The 13,854-nt window shown below is 37.2% G+C and overlaps 1 protein-coding gene across 4 annotated transcripts in view; it reads right to left on the bottom strand.

Annotated features, from left to right (window-relative positions):
* Positions 1-941: 941 nt before the first annotated feature.
* SPOCK3 (SPARC (osteonectin), cwcv and kazal like domains proteoglycan 3) overlaps positions 942-13,854 on the bottom strand; it is a 421,631-nt gene continuing 408,718 nt past the window's right edge. For all 4 annotated transcript variants that reach the window (XM_029203303.1, XM_029203302.1, XM_029203300.1 and 1 more), the window contains 4 exons: positions 13,113-13,334; positions 6,448-6,510; positions 3,513-3,650; positions 942-1,120 (listed from right to left, as the gene is read on the bottom strand). In XM_029203303.1, the coding sequence (XP_029059136.1) occupies positions 957-1,120; positions 3,513-3,650; positions 6,448-6,510; positions 13,113-13,334 (587 nt within the window). In that variant the 3' untranslated portion in view covers positions 942-956. The remainder of the gene's footprint in view (positions 1,121-3,512; positions 3,651-6,447; positions 6,511-13,112; positions 13,335-13,854) is intronic.

Consider the following 13,854-nt stretch of genomic DNA (forward strand, 5'->3'; position numbering starts at 1 on the left):
GCACCATACAGTATGTTCTCTAAGTTTCGACACTAGTAACAAAAATGGCATAATTCTTAGATTAAATGCAAATATTTATCTAACATAGGAAATAAAATAAGAATGAAGATTTTTAAGTTTGATATTGGGGCAAATGACAAACTTTTTGTAAAAATACGGTTTAAAAGAATCTTTCCCTTTGTCTTTCTACTTTAAGTTCTGCACCCTAAGTTGCTGGTCAGAAAGATAAAGAAACCTAGAAAGATAAAGAAATCATGCTGGTTAAGATTATCAAACAAATCAACATGAGACTGCTGTCTAAATTAAAATAAAAATTAGAAAGGACAACTATGTTTTTAACTTTCAAAATCCACGGTTTTTCCCTACTGGCCATTTTGTAAGATATCTGGTCACATCCAGAATAACTTCAGAACTAAAAACATCACTAAAACTTCAGAAGTAAAAACACACAAACATGGTGGAGGTCTCCAGGATGGTGACTTCGTTCTTCTCACTTTGTGCTATTCCCTCACTCACCTCTATATCCCTCCAGCTCTGGGAAGAGTCTACTTGGAAACTGCAATTAAGGTCATGCATATTTTTATAAAATCCTTAGGATCCAGGTCACTAGTATGTTATTGTAGATTCAACTTAGAATTTCTCCCAGAAAAATATCACATATGACCTCAAGCACTGGCTGTTTTGTTTGTGGCAGACTCACAGAGATCAGTAGCTCTTCATAATTTTCTCTTGTCTGGCTAGACTCCATATGTGTTCTCTTTTTCATATAAAAACTCAAAGTAAATGACACTTCTCTAAACATAAAGTTCTATGACTTTAGTTGCAATATTTGAAATAATTATACAAAATATAAGTGAGTTTTAGAATCATTTTGTTTTGGGGCAGGAAGGTACTCAGTAGGGGATCACTTGGTAAATAAAAGAAACGTAGAATTTGTTGCTCTCAGCTCTCATCCATCAGATGTATCCATCCTGGTCACCACCATCATCTTCATCCCCTTCATCCTCATCATCATCTTCAATGTCATCTTCATCGTTCATAATGTCATCTTCATCGTCATCAGCAGCCCATTCACGGAAATCTCCACTTGCAAAATCTCCAGAGATCTCAAAATCAATAGCTTAGGAGAAAAGTAAACATCAATGTTATGTGACTGAGTGGCAGGATGATTTCTGAGGGTCAGAAAATTCTGATGAAAATTGAGGAAATTAATAAACTGAGTCACTTTGCTGTATACCTGAAACTAACACAACATTATTAATCACCTATACTCCAAGAACAAAAATATTTTTAAAAGATAAATAAAATTTTAATTTGCTCTTTAGCTTTCTTAACAAAAATAAGGTAAGATTCATTCTTTGTCATTTGTTAAAATATACGGTGCTAAAAAGCGGAATTGTTGCTGAGGTCTGATATGTACGATTTCCAGTTCAGTAATATTGAGCTCAGCCCAGGTTTTATAAAGTCCATGTCAAACTTTGAATTTTACGAAGAATTGAGAACTTCCTCTCTTAGTGTGTAGGCAAAATAGTTGCCCCTCAAAGATGTTCACTTGCTCATGGCTGAAACCTGTGACTGTGTGACCTTACACGGTAAAGGGGCTCAGGAGATGTGATTAAATCACGGGCCTGGAGCTGATAGGTTACTGTGGGTAACTGGGGTGGGCCCAGGTGATCACCTGCATCCTTAAAATCAAAGAACTGTTTCCAGATGAAGTCAGAGGGCAGTGTGATTACAGAAGAACAGTCAGAAGATGGGCCAAGGAACGTGAGTGGTCTTGGGAGAGGACAGGGCCAGGAAACACTGTCCTCGGGAGGGAGCCTCAGAAGAACCAGCCCTGAAGACACCCTGACCTTAGCCTGGAGAAGCCCATGCTGGACATCTGATGTTCAGAAGTGTAAGATCACACATCTGTGTGGGTTAAGCCACTAACTTTGAGGGATTTTGTTGCAATAGCAACAGAAAACTAACACGGCCAGTAGGTATTTTAAAAAAAGGTTTAGTAATTTATAATGACTATGGAGGCAATAATGCACACATATCTCAGAATGTAATCATTTCCCAACTCCCCTAGTACCAGTGTGTTTATTTTCTACCCTTTCTAATATTTTGGTCTAATAATTCTTTGGTAGCTAATTATAGCAAATCCTATTAATGTCATCCAGTGCTTATGAACTGATCGATTTCACAATACAACACACTGAAGTTCGTATCTTTTGTGAAGAAAATGTTATTTGTACTCTTCTACTTCTTGTATTTTCTTAATAATTTCAACATGCCGAGAAAACTCACAAGTCACATTCCCAAAACCATTTCCCTGTCACCTATTGAATTCATCTCCATATAATTATTATTTATAAAATAAACACCTGAAATTCTTTATCCATCACGGATAACTGAAATAACTGATGGTGCAACTCATTCAAACTATGTGTTACAAAGCTGTGTTCTCCACATGTAACAAGTATGTAATGTAGCTACTGAGTACTGCACTCCATCGTACGGAATCTGAAAACACTGGCCGAAAGCCAAAACCAAGCTATTAAAAGTGTTGTGGAATAAATAAATGCAGAACAGGCATTTAAGCATTAAACGCGATTGCTTTTATATACTGTTTACCATTTATCTGTTTCTAAACAATCACAGTGTATCAGTTTAAAAATTGCATAAAGGAGAAAGCTAAACATTTTCTGAAATACGAGACTGACCAAGTACTTTGTTTACATTTTGGTCATTTGTATTAGTTGAAACATAATCCATTAATTCCGTCTGTGTGTGTGTGTGTGTACAGCTAAGTGGCTTTTGTAGTGAAAACTCTCCACAGTACAAACAGAAATACTCACTTGAAACCTGCATTCTGAAAAAATATTTCATGAAAGACAAAAGACATCACACTTAAAACTTTACAATGTGTGTGTGTTATGCTCACCTTAACTGTAATATTTTTTTAGGTTTATATGTAAAATGCATGCTCAGAAAAAGAACAAGAATATTAATTATAATTACCCTTCAAACAATTAAAACTATATTCTCTCACCCAAACATAAGGAAACATGGTCACACAGCTGCAATTTATGGACCTTTACTTTAAAAAGGTTATTTTTTCTTTCATTGGTGCTCCCATGTTCTCCCTGAGTGACCTTCTCCAAAGGCACACAGATGGGAGGGTGCTGTGTGGTGACACGGCAACCACCAGGGCCCGGTGACCGGGCCCAGGATGGATGACACAGTCTGCCTTACCCGAGAGGAACACGGAAGGCATGTGACATCCTTCCCGTACTTGAAGGAGTAAAAGCGGCCCACCTTTCATTATTCTTCCTTAAAATACCTAAGTTATGCAGTTCTACTTGTTAGTTATACAACTTTTTCTAACATGCTAGGAGTGAGCCTTCCTGTCCCCCCCCCGCCCCCGTACACTCTGTAGGGTTTGCATAGAGCTGGGCAGAGAATGCGACTCTCCAGCACTTATCCTGCGGGGGAGAAATCGTGGCACGCGCGGCCCTCCTCCTTACCACAGTCTGCTGCACCGCGCCTCCTGGACCCCACGACTTCCCTTCCGTATCGGTCCACACACCAGCACTGCCCAGCGCTGCCGTGGCACTGTGTCGGCTTGTAGTAACCATCTGCGTCACACTGGGGGACGTACTGTCCTGTGAGACACGCACATGTGGTAGGAACAAGGGTCACCAACCATGCACTGACTCACTCAAGACACACACATACGAGCTCCGGCTCCAGGCTACGAGCTACGGTGCAGGCAGAACAAAGCAGGCGCTGTCATAGTCAACTTGCATTTCTTCTGTTGAGCAAAGTTACTGTCTTGTCTTTTTAATCACTCTGCAAAGGGGGCTGTTTCCAGATGTACAATATACAGAATGAGAGCCGATGAACGCCACGCATGATAAGTCACCCAGACCTCTCAGCAGGGCATATGATACCCTTCACCGTCTCATCACTGCCGATTTTTGACTTTCATTTCCCCAAATTTTCATTCATGTATCCTCAGCTCTTTCCACATCAAGCTGTTTTCTACAAATGCAGTCCTGCTTCATCTCTCTATGCATCTTCTCCTCACCTGGAATCCCTCTCCTTCCCTCCCTCTTGCAATGTAAAACGTGACTGAAATGTGACCCCCTTCTGTTAGGCTGGAGGGTTTCTGATATATTTCTTCCATCGTGTGTGTCTCTCAGTGCATGCGTTCACCACTACTCTGTGGTATCCTCTGTATTGGGAACTTTCGGTTCTCTTGATTTTGATTGCTATACGAACAACTCACACTCAGTCTAGCGGGAAGCTAGACACTTAGTTTCATAATATATCTAACATGTACCTGGCACACTGCTAGTGATAAGTGTGCAATAATAATTGAGAGGTGAATTCACATTCTTCAATAAACACTCCCACGCTACAGTGTAAGCTTCAAGAGATTAGACAATTTTCTTGTCTTTCCTGACCAACCGTCTGCTCAGTGACCAGATATACTATAGTTACTTGGTGAAAGAAGAAAGGAAAAACAATGACTAATAAACACATAAAACATGAAACTGTTCCATTTAGTCCTGCAACAATATGCGATCATTATTTAACCCCTTAAAAAAGTTTCAAAATTCTGATATATAAATAATCAATTTAGTTTGAAAATTATAATTCATTTGAAGGATTTGAACTTCTGGTCTTCGAGTGAGGTGGACCGGATATCACCAATATGGGAAACTCGAGAACACCTTCTGTGGATTTATAGCAGGAAAGATAAGGAAGATTTTCAATATTATTATCTCTACCTCTTAAAAAATACCATAATTTGACATACTTGACATAAAAATGTTAAGATGGACAGTTAGTGTGGCCATTTAATTTGTTGTCTCTGCCAGTACACTTTGGAAACAGAAGAGCATTATTAGGAATTAGCCTAGAAATGCAGACACCAAGACAGCTTGCAGCCTGGATGCATCGCACCTGCTACCGCATAACAGTGGACAGACTGTCAGAGAAGGACGCTTTCCTACCCATTTCAGAAGGAATATTGAAGAGTCAGTGCTCTCTAGTAATGACTTTCATTTTTATTACGTAAGATGAATAAAGGTGACTCCTCTCAATTGGGCTCTAAATATGTTTTCATTTTACGTAACATCAAATAATCAAAGCCTGGATGTTAATAGCTTTTTGTCACTAATAGACCTTGACCAAGTCGAAGATATTTTCCCGTTGAATGTCAATGGCTTTTCCCAGTGCACATGAATGAACTTCGATGTGTAGAAAGAAACAAACCCAGGTACCACGGTAACGTTTCCACCTGTGAGCTGGAAAGGTGCATCTTGTAACAGAGTTAAAAGAATTGTGATACATTGTAGCTTTTATCTAATGATGTGGCTTCACATCTAAAATGCTGTATTAAAAAATTTAGTCTATTTATTTTGAACTGTGAATTTTCAAGTAATACGAAAAACTTTCTCATATAAACATACAATATTGTAATTACAAAGACAGCATATCATAATACAGATTAATCAGATCTAAAACCATAAAATTATGTGCCACTAAATACACAAGAGCATTAACATACATGAAAAACAACAACAACAAGTATTGCATATGTGGTGTTCTACACTGTATGCTAAAATAGAAAAAAGGACATGTGTGGACAAACTTGTGAAATCCACATAAAGTGTGAGCCTTAATTAATAGGATTATAGCAATGTTAATTTCTTAGATTTGATAAATATATGATAGTTAATCTATACATGGTAAGATGGTAACTTTAGATGAAGCTGGGTGAAAGATACATGGAAACTCTACTGTATTTATAAAATTTCTGAATCTAAAATTATCCCAAAAAGAGTGTATTGAAAAACTGTATGTTGACAAAAATAAAGAAAATAATCATATGTAATAGTTTAACAATCAGTTAATAGCCAAGCATTCTAATATTTCAAGGCTTTGGGTGAAATTTGGAATTATCTATGTATCTATTTATCATCTAATACATACATCGACTTAGTAAAAGTAAGTGTATAAAAAGTGCTGATGAGAAACTAAAAAATCTGTTCCAATTTTCCTGAGGAACTCAGCCCATGCTTTTAACCATCTCTCTCTCCCTCCCTCTCTCTTCCCCTCTCTCTACATACATACATACCATCAATTTGTGAACTGTCAACCACAGAATTAGAACCGAAGTTTCTGCTGCTTTACCTTTAGCATTGTTTAAATTTCTTTTTTACTTAATAACTTTCAAAATGAGCATTATATTAGGGTAATAAAACAGACATCATATCTTTCAATAGGTAAGATAATAAAAGTAAGGCTAATGACTTTCAAAAACGTCATAAATTTTGTTGCCGAAATTTAGTGAGGTCCCCGTTTGTTGGATAAATATCGATTTTGTGTTGCTGTTTCCTGAGGGTTATTTATGTAAGCAGTAAAGGTGTCAGAGAGTGATCCACAACTCACCAAGGAGCTTCTTCACCCCGAGCCGCTTCTGAATACTGCCGAGCTCTGTCTGGCAAGGTGGGTCTGCAACGGCATTAATGTCACCTCAACGGTTATAGGTAAACAAAGGGGGTGATTTTTATGTTACCAAACCTTAGTTAGATTTACAAGGCTTTAGAAGACACGTTACATATCAACTGTTTTACTTATGGAGACACATACAAGTAGATACATATACATGTATATACACACACATCCATCTACACCTACCTCTATGCCTACACCTACCTCTATACCTACAGTACATCTGCACCATCATGTACATGTATGTCATCTACATCATCTACATCTACATCTGCACCTACATCTACATCATCTACATCTGCACCTACATCTACATCATCTACATTTACACCTACATCTACATCATCTACATCTACACCTACATCTACATCATCTACATCTACATCATCTACATCTGTACCTACATCTACATCAACTACGTCTACATCTACAACATCTACGTCTACATCTACACCTACATCTACATCATCTACATCTGCACCTACAACTACATCATCTACATCTACATTTATGTCTACTTCTCTACAGAGAGGCTTTTCTACTTATTGTTTGATTATCTTAATTTCCTCAGAATGACAGAATTGGATGAAAGAAAGGAGAATGGTATAAAATACTTATAGGATGGAAAATGGTTCTTTTCATTGACTTTTAAAAGGTCAATCAACTCTCTGATGTAAATACAACTGACAGGTTGCTTCCCAAACTAACTGATTTTGTTTTCCCTCATTTAAAACCATTTCTACAATCAAGAGAAACAGCTTCACATTGAAACATAATCTAGGAAAACGTGAATGCTTCCAAGTTATTCAGAGACACTGTTATAAATTTTGATACTGAATAACACTGACAGGCTTCAGTCTTTTCAGTTTAACCCAGATGTTTGCAGTATATACCCAATATGGAAACAGGATGTAATATACAATAATTTCTGAGAAGCCATCTTTAAAAATAATAAACTTAGAACATTAAACCAATTTGGAAATAAGTATATGCCTATTTTTCAAACTCTTTAAAACCACTTAGAAGGAGATTAGTTTCAGAGAAGTATAAAATTCTAAATAGACATAATATAGTTTGGCTTATTATATTTAATTATATATTTTCTAATATATATACATATTCTTATCTGAAAACAGTTCAATGTACTTTAGACTCTTATTGTAAAAACTTGCTGTTAATACTTGCTATATAAAAACTGTACCACAAACTACTGAAACAGCAAAACAATAAACTAGTACTTGCTCCACTACAACTTTTTTAGTGAAAAGGCAAGATATAATTCAAATAATTTAAGAATTTTTTACCAAACCAAGCTCACAATATGCAATTATTAAATTTGCATGTAAGCAGCAGAGTGGAAAGAGACCATGAGACAAACAACTAGGTATGTATTTTACAGTTTAATATGTCAGGCCAACAATGCTTTTCCTGGAGGAATCAAAAATGTGAAGAAAAAGTAATTTGCTTGAAAAACCTGATTACCTTATCGTTCTACTTCACACTGATACTGGCTCAACTGACCCCTTTGTTTTTTCTAATAATTTGTGAATCTTATTATTATTAACAGAATAGGAATGAAGTTGCATAATATGGGCTTATAGAGTAGACCTAAAATTTACTGCCCTCCAAATATGACATTTAAAACCAAGAGGAAAGATTCTAGCTGAAGTTTCAATACTACATTGAAAGCAACTCTTCTCACTGCTATGGGACAGTTATTGTAAGTAGAAGCGATATTTCTCTTATCTTCCTGTGGGATTGCCCGAAATCAGGCACGTCTGAGTCTGACTCTCCCTGAATAAACCTGGGGCAGCCACAAACTGTGTGATGGGGAACCTGCCAGATTTCGAGAGAAGTCATGACAGATTGGGCTGTTCCACTACATACGGTACTGGATTGTGAATATCTATCCTGTGCTCTGTCTGGTCTTTGACTCAGGTACACTCGGAGGGCGTGACTGAGATTTCGCCTGTCATTAAACTCTCTTGCAAACAACTGATGTAGATGAAAGGGCAGTGAGGTGGCAAAGTGCATGAAGGTTTGGACACGATTAGGCACAAGTTTATACACAAGATTTATTTCCCCCAATCTAATGGTGATTTGACTTTATGGAAAATTCTGATTTTATATGCTTAAAATTGTATGAAAATCATGAGTTATAAAATACAGGCTTTAATGTAATCATTAAATTTACGAGTAGTTATTCCCAACAGTAGTTTTAAAAAATAAGAAAAAAAAAGAATTAAAATATTTTACTAGTTAATTTCAAAATGCTGTTTTTAAAAAAATTAACATTGTTCATTGTTTTGCATTCTAAATTTAGAACCTCAAAGCCTTATATCGGAACCATTCACACATTATCTATATTATGAATGGATAACTGTCAATGTAATGATAACAATGCATTTTTGTTTTCCCACACAATTTTGAACTGAATAAAATGTCACTGGGAAAAATAAATAAGGAAATATCTCTATGTTTACAACAGTAATATACAAAGGTGTTCTTTCTATACTCACAACTAGTTATTTCTAGGGAGTATATTTCTATTAGCTGTCAAATATAGAGATACAAGGTGATGTCAAAACTGCTAAAAAGGTAGACATTGCAGAGGTGTGTGCGTGACCCAGTGGGTGCCACACACACCTGCAGGCAGTGCCACCTCCCTGCGGGGAGGGCACCCGGACCAGCTCAGCCTCTTTCTCAGGAGGCCTCTGCCCAATCCCTTTCCTTCATGGAGCCTCTCACAGAATGGATATACTTAAATAATTTTATCAGGTTTACTTTGTGCAAATTTCAAATATTCATAATACCAAAGGACAACATTGCCTGTACTTAATATCTTTCATTAAGTTAAAGAAAAACATCCTTTGTAAAACTAATGCAGATGACGCCCGTTCTGGCATTTCCTCCTGTGGCTGGAAGGCATAAACGACCTCGAAAGATGCGACTGTTCTTACTGTCGTCCCATCGGGTGCATCACTGGCCGGAGTCCTGCCCTGAACAGGATTTGCCAGCAAGCTGCCTAGGGGCGTCTCTCAGCGTTTTATGTGTGAGGACTTCGCGAAGTCTGAACGTAAAGGTAAAGCTGCCGGAGATGCAAACCACTATCAATATATACAGGATGGATAAACAACAAGGTCCTACCGTAGAGCACAGGGAACTACATTCAATATCCCAAGATAAACCATAATGGAAAAGAAAATGAAAAAGAATACACATCTATATCTACATATATCTATAACTGAGTCACTTTGCTGTACAGTGGAAATCAACACAACATTGTGAATCAACTAGCCTTCAATAAAATTAAAAAAAAAAAAGAGGTACAGCTGCTGGAGAAAGAAGTTCAGATCCCCGTCCCCTGCGCTCATTCTATAACATGAAGGATTTTAAGATCGCTAAGTGTCACCCTCAGCCGTGGGCGAGATCGTTACATTCTCACAGGGCTGTATGAGGGATAAATGATTTTATGTGCCCGAAAGACGACATGGCCCTGAATAAATGTTAATGTACTTTCTCTTTCCTGGATCTTACACAACAGGACTTTAACTGAAACAGCAACTAATAAATTGAGGTACTTTTTTGAGTAGGGGCTTAAAAGATATTTTATGAAAGTAAGTTATTAACACCTAAGGTAACAAAAATCCCAAATTAATATTTTTCCTACTTATTCTTTTCTAAGTAATTAGAATGAAATCACACAAACCACCATCATATCCATTTTGTGTTGCTTAATTGTCATGATTTCAGAAAATCAGTCATAGAAACAGATATGCATTTTAACTAATTACAAGCTCTTTCCAGGTTACAATTTTTTTCCCTTGGAAAACTACAAGTATTTCGCTTGCCTGAAATTTTATATTCTCAACCTCATTTATTAAACTTTTGTAATTAAGCTTAATTTATTTTTGAAAGGCATTTTTTTAAAAAACAACACTATTACTTTATTTTTCAGATATTTTCCAACAACCATACAACTATAGTCCTGATTGCAGTTTTAAGTCAACCTGGATTAATAACACCCCATTATACATTATTCTCTCCTCCTCTCTCTCTATATATATGTACACACATACACACACACATACATATATTACTCTAATTATAATGAACTTAAGAATTTGTTGTTTTTATTGAATAAACAGGAAAAGCACATTCTTTATAAGGTGAAACATTTGAAAAAATGTTTTTAATGTTTATTCTTTTCCATGAAATTACTTAATGAGCTAACTCCACAGTCAGTTACCCTGATAGAGCTTTTGTAATATTTTCTAGCATATTAATGAATGGAATTAGCTAAACTCTCCTAAGCATTTGGGAAGTTGTATAATCGTTTATCAGGTACTAAATTATCTCTACTGTGTATTAAATGATCTCAGAGGATGTCTTCCTGTGACTACGAAGATTTTGATACTTTGGAAGTAAGTATCAAGAATAATAAATGAAAGCAGAATCTTTTGGGGACCTTTAATCAGTTCTACGAATATCACTGCAAAATCTAGGAATGTTTTAAGGTAAAAATATTTAGTTCTGCAGTAGAAACATTCAGAGTTATTCAGAATATTTTAAAATGTTCATGTATAAACACTTGGACATGCTGTCATGATAATCAAAGAAAAATTAAAATAACATGTGTCATCATAATAAAAGACCATGTCTCTTTACGGTAGTTTACCTGGATTTACTTTTTTATACTGTAAATCAGCAGTCCCGAATCTTTATGGCACCAGGGACCAGTTCCATGGAAGACAATTTTTCCACAGATGGTGGAGGACGGGGTGGGGGGGAATGGTTCAGGCGGTAATGGGAGCTACGGGGGTGGGGGGGATGGTTCAGGTGGTAATGTGAGCAGTGCGGAGCGGCTGTAAATACAGATGAAGCTTTGCTCGCTCGCCCACTGCTCACCTCCTGCTGTATGGCTCCGTTCCTAACAGGCCACGGACCAGTACTGGTCCGCAGCCTGAGGCCTGGTGACCCCTGCTGTAAATGATTTAAGGGTACACTAGTCATTTAAACCAGGGCAAAACTTTATAGGGGTATTCAGTCACCTAAAAAGCACATATGCAATAGTGTAAGTCAACAAGTGTGTGTTTGTGTCACTATGTGAGTCTGTGTTTGTGAGTTTGTGTGTGTCTCTGTGCGTGTGTGTGTGTGTGTGTATGATTTAGAATATTTTAACAAATCCAATCTACTTTTTAAACTCTGTTTAAAGTGGTTTATAAACACATTAGTGGTTTAATCTATGCTATAAACCCTGCTGTTGACTCACTGCTAATCAATTTATGCGTAAGCATGTCACCCCTAATCACTGAACTATTACTAATATATGAAAAAGTAATTGTGATAGTAAAATGACTGATATAATGTGCTGGCTTCCATATGAAAACCTGGGAATCATTAACAGATTAGAGTAGCTTGTTCATTCTGATAGCTGTCAAGGGCTTTAAAAGGCAGTGACAATAGCAGATGTTTCATGTTAGACTAATTCCCAATTTGTTTTTCAAAATTAGCATCAAAGTTACACACGTCATTTTTTCTTAGTTTCCCCAAACTTTATCATAATTTGAATGTTTTGGGTGTATTTCCCTTAGACACAATTTTAGTTATCATTTGGCTGATTACATAAACATGGCTTCAATTTTCCCTTACGTTACCGTTTCCTACTGAAGCAGGACCCATAAAGGACAAGCCTCATCCAACCCTTCAGGCTGCCTCGCCTCTCCTGGGGAATCGAGACTCTTTCTTTGCTAGTGCATTTTCATAAAGCTAAGTTATCTAAAAAGTTTGAAAGGCTAAGTCATTTTAAAATCAAAAGTGTAAAAATAACTTTATGGTGAATGCTGTGGTTCATTTGGCTCATTTAATAAGATCACAAAATAGAACATTAAAACTCCACAGTGTAGTGATAAAAAACCCATTTATTTTACACCATGGGCAAAGCAGATAGCAAATTAATTTAAATGATTACTTTTAATATCTCTGTTCTCATATCTCTGTGTTTCTTGGCGGTTCATAATGGAAACTATAATGAAGTGCATTAATAAAAAGTATTAATTACTATTTTTCATGTCATTTAGCGTGTTTTGCATCCCTGAGTTATACTGTTCAACGTGCTGCTTATTTGCTCTTTTATTAAACACTCTAATTGGAAAACTATTCCTCACAATGAATGGGGTGTCACATACTGGTTTTTTTTTTTTAATTGAAAAAAATTAAAAAAAAATTTTCCTTGGAGTGTAGTTGATTTACAATGTTGTGTTAGTTTCAGGTGTACAGCAAGGTGAATCAGTTATACACATGTACATATGTCCTCTCTTTTGTGGATTCTTTTCCCATTTAGGCCACTGCAGAGTATTGAGTAGAGCTCCCTGTGCTGTACAGCAGGTCCCTATCAGTTACCTGTTTTATACATAGTGGTGTGTGTATGTCAACCTCAGTCTCCCAATTCCCCCCCAAACCCTTTCTCCCTGGGAGCCAAAAGCTTTGTTTTCTGCACGTGTAACTCTGTCTCTATTTTGTAAATTGAGGACAGGGTACAAATGAGCTTGTCTGTAGTGCATGGCTTTACTGCACGGACAAGATGGCCTTTGGCTCGGTACCTTGTTGCCTCTGGAAGCAGTAGCACCACTCGTTGTTGGAGATGGAGCTGTCCTTGTACGTGTCACAGGAGCTGAAGAAGGCCTCCGCGCACCGCTCGTTCTTATCCAGGTAAATGCTCCCAAGCTCCGACTGGTCCAGGAGCAGGTCGTAGTTTGTATCAAGTCTGTTAAACATCCAGCCGAGTGAATCCTTGCAAATTGGTAAAATACTGGTATCAAATCCTAAAGGCAAAGATGGAAAGATATTAGCTAAACATGAAAGTTGCCATCAGCAGCAAGCAAAGTAAAGAAGTGTCACAGCGGGTTTGTAAGAACAAATCTGATTCCATGTTAGATCTGTTTCTTTTTCATTAACCTTTGTACTCTATTGCTTTTGCTACAGTTAAGAATGTTGCCTACAGCCTAACATACACAGGATAGCCCAGTTCTCAAGGCTCTGACCTTTAAGGGGGTAAGATTTTTCCATTCATATAGAGACAAAAAGTTGCCCAACAGAGAATAACATTTGTCTTGTTGGAGGTTTACAGGAACATCGTGACCTGACCTGCGTGGACAGATGCAAGAACAAGGATTCTGACACCATGAAGTTCACAACAACCAGCCACGCCCCTCCCCCACCTGCCTTTAAAAATGCTTTGCTGAAACCCTTCTGGGAGTTTGGGGTTTTTTGGGCATGAGCCACCCATCGACTTGCTTGGCCCTGCAATACACTTTTCTCTGCTCCAAAATCTGACGTTTCGAT

The sequence above is a fragment of the Monodon monoceros genome, unplaced genomic scaffold (genome assembly GCF_005190385.1).
Source record: "Monodon monoceros isolate NGI ecotype Baffin Bay Population unplaced genomic scaffold, NGI_Narwhal_1 Super_Scaffold_5, whole genome shotgun sequence".
In the NCBI taxonomy this organism is placed as follows: Eukaryota; Metazoa; Chordata; class Mammalia; order Artiodactyla; family Monodontidae; genus Monodon; species Monodon monoceros.